The sequence below is a fragment of the Electrophorus electricus genome, chromosome 2 (assembly GCF_041902795.1).
Source record: "Electrophorus electricus isolate QZ-2024a chromosome 2, ASM4190279v1, whole genome shotgun sequence".
Taxonomy (NCBI): domain Eukaryota; kingdom Metazoa; phylum Chordata; class Actinopteri; order Gymnotiformes; family Gymnotidae; genus Electrophorus; species Electrophorus electricus.
Window position 1 is genome coordinate 29,618,562 of NC_137498.1, and position 10,673 is coordinate 29,629,234.

Genomic DNA, 10,673 nt, shown 5'->3' on the forward strand with positions numbered 1-10,673 from the left:
GATCGATTGTGGCTGTCTACCAATGATTTATGTCTGAAGAGCTGTAGTAAGTTGAAACGACATTACCTGGGTCCCTTCCTCATACTGAAGAGAATCGATGAAATTACATACCGATTGAAACTGCCTAGTACTTACCGGATAACTCCATCGTTCCATATTGGATTCACTCGTTTGCCTGCTCCTTGTTGGATTTGTTTGCTCATCACCTGTTTGCTGGATATTACCTCTGCTTGTGTTTTGATGATGCCTTTGCATTGCCCCTTTTCATGATTAAATCTATTTTACCTGCATTCGACTCCATCTCTGCTAAAAAAAAAAACCAAAAACTGACATGTGTATATATTAAATATTGTATATTATATTAAAATATCTCAATTAAGAAAAGCTTGAAAAAATGTATCACTAGCTAATATTAACAAATTAAGCATGATAATAATAATAATAATAATAATAATAATAATAATAATAATAATAATAATAACTGTCACAGAGTGCTCCCAGTCCCACTGGTCACGTGATACGAGCCGCAGCGTGAGGTGGGAGTTTGTCGTTTCATTTGTAACCATGCCCATGTTTTCACACCTGCACCGGCTTCTGTGTCTAAGGTATGTATTTAAACCGTTGGAGGAGAGTGTAGAGTTGTCGGTCTTTGTTCATGTTTGGCTACGTGTTCATGTCACGGTAGTATTTTTTGTTTGTAACCTGTTTCCCGTGTTCAACTACTTGCTATTCTGTGAGTGCCGATATGTTCGTCCTTCGTGTGCGTATAATAAACGTCTGTCTACGTCAATAGAGACTGTGCGTCCTACTATATTGTTACTATAACAATAATAATAGCCTTAGAATTACAAACACAATCGTTTAAAACCATATTAAATGAGCTGTATTTTGCTCATATTTTGCTGTACGGAAGGCCAATGATAATTTGGCCCAATGTTGAAAAAAAATAATACAGCTATATATTGTGACAAGCTTGGTACTGTAGGAAAGTCATTCATGAAGTTTACCAGCGTTATCAGGGCTGTGGAGCCATGCCAACCATGATAAGTGAGAAATACTAATTTAAAGAACCCTTAGTTCTAAAGAAAAGACATACAACTTCCTTGTTTGTTTTTGCATGGATAGGTGGGTGTGCATGAATGTGCATATGCAGTGCCTTGTAAAAGTATTCACTCCTCATCTCGTTCTTCTTGTTTTGTTGCACTGTAACCTGGAATTAAAGTGGTTTTTCTTTGGGGTTGTACTATTTAATTCACATATGCTTACCACTGTAAAAGTGCAAAAATGTTTTTACTGTGCTAAAAACAATAAGGCAAAAAAGTGAAATCTTTAGTGTGTATAAGTATTTGTCCTCCCAGTCCCATTTTGTTGCATTTAGTGTGTCTCTCTTAGCACTGGGATTATCTCACCACTGGGATTTCTGACCATTCAAGGCAAAACTGCTCCATTCGCTTCAGAAAATACTATGAGCAGTGTGATTGCTCTCAAAATCAAGAGAAATACCATCTGCACCTACACATTGAGTAGATATCTGATCATATGCAGTACACCAGTCTCAATATGATATTTATCTTGATTTAAACTTCATAATACTATTTACACTCACGGTGATTATTTTATTGGGAAAATCCAATTAGAAAGGTTAGATAATGTACTGAAGAATAAAAATAAAAATCAGAGTATTTGTGATTTCTGCATTGTGGACATGATTTGCGAAGAAGTGACTGTGCTTCTCTGCAAATGCCTTTATTTCAGTGCTGTAAAATAGGAGTCAGTGGACTGACTTCTGATCTCTACTTCAGACCTGTGATGGAAAATATTCGATCATGTATTATCATGTGATTCATATATAATCATGTTAATCCTTTCTCTATGTAATCCTATATGAATAGTTTAGTCTGCATACTCTGTCTCTGTATATTGTGGGAACAAGCGACTGTTGGAATGTTGCTTTATGACCTGCCTGTGCAGTGACCTGCAAGTTTCATAAAGAGGAATTAGGCTTATTTTATCTTGCAAATTGTGTCTGTTCTGGTGAGTGCTCTGGTACTGCAGGAATGTTAATTGCCATAAGGAGCAGGAAATGGGTAAACAGGTTGACCGAGCAGTTTAGATATAAGGAACAGAGTCAGTCTACCCCCTTTAAAGCTTTCGCTTTAGAGCATTAGCTCTCACACAGCTGTGTTTTGTATGTCTTATCTTCTTTATTAAATTACTCTTTTAATCACATCTGACTTGCTGTTTATTCAAAATTCCACCACAGACCACACACACACACACACACACACACACACACACACACACACACACACACAAACAAAACAATGATCTTTATTCAATGTTGAAAAATAAATTGATTAAATAAATAAAAACAGACTTAGAAATATAAACACAATAATTAAGAACTATATTAAATGAGCCGTATTTTGCTCATGTTTTGGTGTATGCCAAGCCAATGATAATGTGGCCCAATGTTGTAAAATATAATATAGTGATTAGTGAGAAATACCAGTTTAAAGAAGCGTTAGTTCTTAAGAAGATACACTCACTCAGCCACATTATTAACATTATTCTGCATTCTAGTTGGTTCAGTTCTGCTTTCACTGGAATTCCATTATTGGTGTCAACGTTCACATTCGCATTGACATTCCATCCATTTATAAGTATAGTGTAAATAAATATATCTGGCACTTTGCAAACATTTACTTGCCCTCTTAGGGTTCTCACAAAGATCCCTCAAAGCCTTAAATGTCTGAAGAAGACACTGCTACTCTTTCATTGACAATTACAGTTGATGTTGCTTGGGGTGGGTGTGCACGTGCAGTGCCTTGCAAAAGCATTCACCCCCTCCTTTGGTGTTTTTCCTGTTTTGTTGCACTGTAACCTGGAATTAAAGTGGATTTTTGGGGGGGTTGTACCATTTAATTCACATATGCTTACCACTGTGAAGGTGCAAAATGTTTTTAATGTGCTAAAAACAATAAGGCAAAAAAGTGAAATCTTTAGTGTATATATGTATTCATCCTCCCTGGTACCATTTTGCTGCAATTAGTGTGTCTCTCTTAGCACTGGGATTGTCTCACCACTGGGATTTCCGACCATTCAAAGAAAAACTGTTCAATCACCTTCAAGTTAGATAATTTGCATTCATGTGTTCTCCAAGTCTTGCCCAAAGTTATCAGTTACATCATGGACAGGGCTTTGACTGGGCTAATCTGAGACATTTAAATGTTTCCCTTTAAACCACTCCAGTGTAGCTATATGTTCATTGTCCTGCTAGAAGCTGAACCTCCATTCCAGCTCAAATCTTTTTCAGACTAAAAGAGGGTTTCCTCAAGAATTGCCCTGTACTTAGTGCCATCCATGATTCCATCAATCCTTGCCAGTTTTGGTAAGTTGAAGCATTGTACCATGCTTCACTGTGGCAATGTTCTAACTCAGGATTATGTGTGGTGCAACCCTAAAACTACCCATTACCCATGTAGGCCAAAAAGTTCAATTTAGTCTGATACTCAGTTCTCCTCTGTGGATCTGTGTACTATGAACAGATACTCCACTCTCCTCTGTGGATCTGTGTACTTGCTTCTGTGTTGTCTTTGATCAATGCCTCCTTTGCTCAGTCTGTGAGTTTTTGTTGTCATCCTTCTCTTGGCAGGTGTGCAGTGGAGGCATATTCTTCCATTTTGTTATAGTGGATTTAATGATACTCTGTAGCATGTTCAAAGATTGGCATTTTTTCTAACCCTGATTTATGCTCCACATCTTTGTCTCTGACCTGTTTGGGGAGCTCTTTGGTCTTCGTGTTGCTTGTACAATGGTGTTGTAAACTCAGGACCTTTCAGAATAGGCATGTATCTATACTGACATTAAATGACAAATCATCTGACACTTTGATTACACACCTGTGGACTGTAATCAACTAATTATATGACTTCTAAAGTTAATTGTTTGGACCAGATATCATCATGGGTTTATAGCAAGAGGGGTTAATGCATTTGCATTCACAACTACTCAGCTTTTTTGAGGAATGCTTTTTTTAAAATTCCCCTTTCTACATTTTTGACAACAGCTTTTTTAGGTCCATTACATGTTATTTAAATAACAATGCATTTCAATTTCAAGTTGTAACACACACATACACACACACACACACACACACACACACACACACACACACACACACACACACACACACACACACAAAATTATTTCAATAATTCCAATTTTCTTACATTTAAATATTTGTAATAGAACAGTAATGTTGTTTTATTTCCAGAAAGAAAGAAAAAAATGTGGGGAGCGAGATGCTGTAATATAAGAATGAAGAAGAAAAAGAAGCAATTTCAGACCTAGCCATGGATGTGGTCAAAGGTACCAAAATGTCAAGAACACCTCTTTCATCTTCTTTGAGTTTTTCCTTCTCTGCCTCACGCATATCTGAAGACTAAAAACAGTTCCAGAAAGTGCACTACATAGATTACTTTGTAAATGTGTATAACTTTAAAAACCGGGCTAAACTGTGCACAAAATGTTAACATATGCAGTTAAATCTAAATTAAAGTCTATATGAATTATATTCAATATATTTTAATATATATGGATTATATTCACATAGATTATATTCATTCATATATTAAAATCGAAAACTAGACTTTCCTCCGTGAAATGTCATTTTGCACTCAAAAGAAAATTGTCTGTGTCCTCCCTCTGACATTATCATCATCACATTACTTAATACTGTTCTTGATTTGTGAAATAGTTGTTAAAACATTTGGAGCTGTTTAAACTTCAGTGTCTCTTCAACATGCAGGTAATCAAACAGCTGCTCTGGCCCTTGCATCAACCATTGGAAATACGATATACAGTGACTCGTGAGACGCTGTGAAAGTACTGGAACATGTAAACTGTTAGCTACATAACGAGCGTTTTTTTTTTTTTTGTCTGGGTGGTGGATGTGCTCGTCCTGTTACAGACAAACTGAAGCTGCAAAGCACAACCTCCTCCCTGTCTTGAGTCCCACAGGCTCATAACCTTTTCCTCTCACAGAAAACCGCTCGCGCATACGAAATAATTTTAGTCAGTTGTAAGTAATTCACATATATCAATAAATATCTTCAATATGTAGATGTTCTTCATATATCCGAGTGTTACACCTTTAAACCTTGATAGAGCATGAAAAAAGTCACAAACTCAAATCAAACCAGTTATTTTACTGGAGGGTACTGAAGATGACGCACGAATTTGGTCGTATGGGCGATGGGGGGATGTGGTTTACGAAGGAGAAGTATACTGCCTCAATTGTGATAGAAGGTTTTTAATAGCTTATAGATGCACAGACGCCCGCAAAAGTGTGGTGGAATTGTTAAAAACTTTTTACGTGTGAAACCTACAACGTTTGTTCTTAACTTCACCGAACTAAAAGATAATATCACTTTGTCACGCCATAAGAACGTCTTGCTTTTTCTAGTGGAGAAAGTAGCGGTTTAGTGGATACATCGTTGGAGCTGTTGGTTTGCCCTCTTTTGCTTTGATACGTCATTTTTGTTCAACATCTACGGGTATTACGTTCACTTCGCAGATTCTGACTAAAGTGCCATCCAATCACTTAAAGGTAACATTCATTGGGAAATTCTGACTTTGTCAAATTTTAACAGAGGTGGCCATTACTTTTAAGCATGTTAGATATTAATATATGCAGCAACATGTAGCTTAACTGAAAAGATTATTCTGCAACTGAAGATAGTGAAAATAAGTGTATTTAATGTCCTGGAAGGATCCCACATGTAATGTTTTATGGCCAATTGGTTCTGACAGCCTCTTCTACAGCCTGAGTTGTGGTATATGTAGATTTTCATCTTATATTTAGATTTTCATCTATACATGTCATTATAAAATAAAATACTTGTTTAAGAAGCCAATTGTTGCAAGCTTGCCCTTGAGATTTTGTTCCTCGCTATTGGGCCTGTGCAGACAACACTAACTCAACCCTAAATACGTGAGATCTGCCTACACAGGGCGCATGTGGGTTTGTCCAGGTCCAGACTTGAGTCTGCAGTCAGCTCAAACTCCAGAATGGTGGTCTGGGCCCAGTGAGAGCTACTGAGTGCTGGGCCCGTGCGGGTTTATGTGGGTATGCCCAAGCTCATATTACTTACAGCCTGCCAGTACGGGCATGTTTGCTGCAGTACTATAGTGTTGCATAATATTAAGCTTTTAGTGGTCTCAACAGCGAATAAATGGAAATCTTTTGAACACATAGATGTTTGAATGTTATATCAAAACATTTTGGGTTTGTCCCATTTTTTTTCGCAGGAGTGTACTACTGTGAATAGTCTGTTCTAGAAACATGTTATACTGCTAATTCTCTAATGCAGAACAACTAAATGTTTTGTTTTTGTTTTTTTGTTTTTTGTTTGTTTGTTTGTTGTTGTTTGTGTGTGTGTGTGTGTGTGTGTTTGTGTGTGTGTGTGTGTGTGTGTGTGTGTAGACCTCTTTGGTGAGAGCTATGAGTAGTATTAATTAGGCTTCTGTTACTAATTGGTAAAGAGTCTGTATGGTCTATCACTCCATGAGTCAACAGATTCAGGTCAGGTCTTATGGTGCCTGTGTGGATTGTAGAGAAGCATGAATAGAATTATATCAAATGAACACATAGTTAGAGGCTGCTGCCAAAGTGATATGAGAATTTATTTACATTAGTCTCCCTGCACTTTTGATTTTGATCAAGAGGCAACTTATGGTAATAGCATGTGCCACAGGCCAAGGTTCCATCCCTGTGTCCTTAAAAGTTGCTGAGGGTTTCAAATTCATTTTGTTTCTCAGTTTAAGCCCTGTACAAATTAGATCAGAGGATGTGACTGTGCTGCCCTACATTTTTATCATAATATGGACACACTCTTCCTGGATTCATATTACATTTAAATCATAATATGACAACATTTTTGCTGGATTCATATAACCTTTACATATGGAAGTGATAGAGGAACTGCATGTAGCTTGGTAGATGAAGACTAATGCAGTAGTAGTCTATGGGTTTTATAGATGAATAATGGAAGAGGAACAATGTAAACATTACTATGCACTACATAACCATTTAAGAAGACAAACTGGATATACTTGTTTATGAATAATTTGTAAAAATACTTTTCATAACCATTTTAATAAACCATTTCATAACTTGCAGGTTAACACTGTGGGTGAGAGATGTTTGACAAGGCTACAAAGAGGCTTGTCCGCCAGATCGATCCGGATGGTTCTCTGTTCGCTGTTTCCAGACTAACTGATTCAGAAAAACTGAAGCCACTGGCTGTGGTCATTAAGTGTCCACCTGTGTGGTTTTGGCAGACAGCCAAATACAGACCCTCAGTGTTCACCCTAAATGACCTGCTACAGGGTGAGCCCATTCAGCCAGGTAGCCAAGCACACACACACACACACACACACACACACACACACACACATACACACACACACACGCATGCACGCAAGACGCTATAGGATACCAGGGTTTTTGGACAAATGTATTTGTGGAGGCCTTAGGGGAGGAAACCACTTCATCTTGACACACTGAACATTGGATCATTATGTTGATTTGAACAAGCAGTGAAAGTCTGAAATTTGTCAAGTTTGTCAAACATTGTACTATTCTTCAGGCATTAATAATAACCAGTAAGATTTCAGTCAAATCAATTCCATCCTGTAGGAGATCCACACCTTTGTAGAATACTACTTTTAGAATTGTGCTACTGGTCAGGTTTGGGGTAAACAGGTAGCAGTCAAGTTCCCAGTTAACTATGTTGTGGGACATCCTTGACATCCTTTAAACAGTACAATAAGATTTCATATTAAAGGTTAGTAGGAAAGTGTGAAGCAAGAGTTCCTGTCATTAAACCTTCAGTAAACAAAAGAGCTTTACTGCCCATCTCAGTCCCAGTCTCCAGGTTTCATCCTCTTAAGGCTGCTTGGTCACATCAGAGACCAGAAGCCAAATTGAATATTTGTGCTTTTATTCATACTTTTACTATATAACCAAACACATCTAGTGATATTATCTTTCTTGCTTTAACAATATGAAGTGCTATATACCTTTACATCTGTTTCAGTATTTCCACTGCAGTGGTATATTTGAATATTTATTTTAGTATATGTGGCCCAGTAGAGAGCACAGCCCACCAATGAATGCCCCAGCACAGACCGTCTGCTCTTAGTACAGTAACAATTTACAGAACGCACAGTCATATAGTTGCTTGTGCTTTTTTTAAAAACTGAATTTCTTTGCATGTCTCTGTTATATCAGTGCTGGAGCAAACTGAGCTGTTGACATATGAGGAGAAGCATAAATGTAACAAAGATGCATCTCTGGAGGCAGGAGGAAGTGCACTCAAGGTGTCTACACAGGGCAGTGGAGTGTCTGCACTGTCCTCCTCTCTTGGGACACTTTGTAAAGAAAACGTGAACATACAAAAACTCCTAGAGGACTCCAAAGACAGGTTGTAGCTACACTGTGTGACAAATGGCCACCCTCCTGGCGTCCATGTTGTCATGGTTTCCCTGTCGTCTGTTTTCCTGCACTCCCTGGTTCTGCACCTTAGCTTCGTTTTCTCTGCCCCTCATCTGTTCCTTCATTCCAGTCTGTGTTTTGGTTCTCCCAGTTCCTATGTTCACCTATGGGAAATGTTATACACTGGCACTAAGAAATTTCATGTCATTTTATTGACACACTGAAATATGACCAAGCAGCAAAATGTTTATTTCTTTTGTTTCCTCTTAGTCACTGAAAAGGGATATGTAGTCAAATAAAATCATCTTTATTTGTAGAGCACATTTAAAAACAACAGAAGTTGATCGAAACTGCTTTCTGTCTAAGGTAGCTGGTTTAACAATAAATAAGGAATAAAAGTCAATACAAAAGCAAAAGAAAACATTATAAAAATAAATGCACAAGAAGTGAATGAAATACCAAAAAAACAAAAACATGATACTAAGGTAAAATTGAGGCAAAATTGATTGTTAAAGGCAAAACACAGTAAATTGATTGAAAATAAAATAAATAAATAATTAAAAAATTGAAACGCGTAACATGACAGAAACCTTAGACTGACCTAAAAACAAAAACAATAGGTGGGTCTTTACATTTGACTTGTAACATATATAACATACATGTGATTTGTAACATTTGTTGCATTTAACTTGTAACATACAAAGGTTTTGGCCCAGATGATGCTGTGCAGTCTCTTGTCATCTTAAAGATAGACTATTGCTGTTGGGATGGGAGAGATGGACAGGCAGGAGGGTGCTGCAGAAGAGGGGATTGGAGGTGAGGAGGGTTGGGCAATCATGGTACCTCATCACCTTTATATCTGTATACAAAAAAATGAACTGTATGACATTACTAATGAAAAGGAAATGAGAATAATGAGATCAATGTCCCCATAAAGGGGGGGCAAGATTACTGGCAAGGGCATAAAAAAAAGGTAGATTACTGCAGCTCACTTGCTGGTCTTCCTCTACAGGCCATCAGACCTCTACAGATGATTCAGAATGCAGCAGCACAACTAGTGTTCAAGAGCATCTTCTAGATGCCCAAAATGTAAATGTAAATGGGTTTTAAGTTAGGGTTAGGGGAACTAAATATAATTACTTCCATTTTATTTTCATTTAGATGATGAGAGTTCCTTGTTATCCAGCATTTGATGTCATCTAGAGTGTTAAAAAGGTTCTCCAGTGTGCAAGTGCTGTCAGATAGAAAAAAAAATGGTGTTATCCACATTACCAGGATACAGAATATTGTATTTTTCTAACGTACAGTCAAGGGGAAGCATATATAATGGGGGGGGGGGGGGGGGGGGAAATGGCCCTAGGATTTTTGGATGACGTATTTGATGGGAGCAGGGAAAAGGAACAGTTTCCTTATTTGACAGAAAAGTTCTGTCACTCAGGTAGGAGGTTAACCATTCTAACCCTGGGCCCTGCAGATCAACTTTACTTTCCAAATGTTTTAAAATAATATCATGGTTGATTGTGTCAAATGCTGCATAGCCAGTCAGTAATGGGGGCAGAATAGTGCCTGTGCTTTTTTAAAAAGGCCCTGCTTGCTCTCTCCTTGTTTTGCTATCTTACTTACTGCTTCTACCTGTTCTGCATCTGCTTTCAGTCTTTCTCTCTGTTCTTATCTTCTCCATCCTGTTCCCTGCTCATTTTTTGAGTGCTCTCTCACAACTGTCATTAGAAAAAGTTAATCTTTTGTGGAATTACATTCATATAAATATTTTAAACACATATATACATATATACATACCAAATTCCTTTGTGACAAAACAATATGTAATTTTGTTTTAGCATCATCAGTTCATGCTAGCTCGAAAGCAAAAGATGGTAAAATTAATATTAGATAAGAAATAAATATTGTTTATGGTTATATGGTTTTATTTCTCATTTTACAAGCTTGTGTTATCTAGTTAGCAGGGCTCAATAGCTAATTCTTTTGTTTTAGTGGTCTAATATGTGTTGTTGGTAGGTTAAATGGTTATGTGTCTAATGATAAAATGTCTGTTATAATTACTTTGTGTTCTGCATGGCTGTCTTACTTTTAAAAACTAGCATATCTTGATTTCTAATGCTAGCTTCATGTATTGAACTGAGAAATTGAAAGAAACTGGCTCTCACTGATAGTG

At 37.3% G+C, this 10,673-nt stretch overlaps 1 protein-coding gene across 3 annotated transcripts in view; it reads left to right on the forward strand.

The window, feature by feature from the left end:
• Positions 1-539: 539 nt before the first annotated feature.
• Positions 540-10,673, forward strand: part of gsdmea (gasdermin Ea) — a 15,108-nt gene continuing 4,974 nt past the window's right edge. The window contains exons 1-4 of one of the 3 annotated variants that reach the window (XM_027014964.3): positions 540-605; positions 4,277-4,371; positions 7,184-7,411; positions 8,297-8,489. In XM_027014964.3, coding sequence (XP_026870765.2) covers positions 7,204-7,411; positions 8,297-8,489 — 401 coding nt within the window. In that variant the 5' untranslated portion in view covers positions 540-605; positions 4,277-4,371; positions 7,184-7,203. Of the gene's footprint in view, positions 606-4,276; positions 4,372-5,337; positions 5,612-7,183; positions 7,412-8,296; positions 8,490-10,673 lie in introns of those variants that run through there. The other 2 variants (XM_081698151.1, XM_081698146.1) reach the window with 2 other exon arrangements.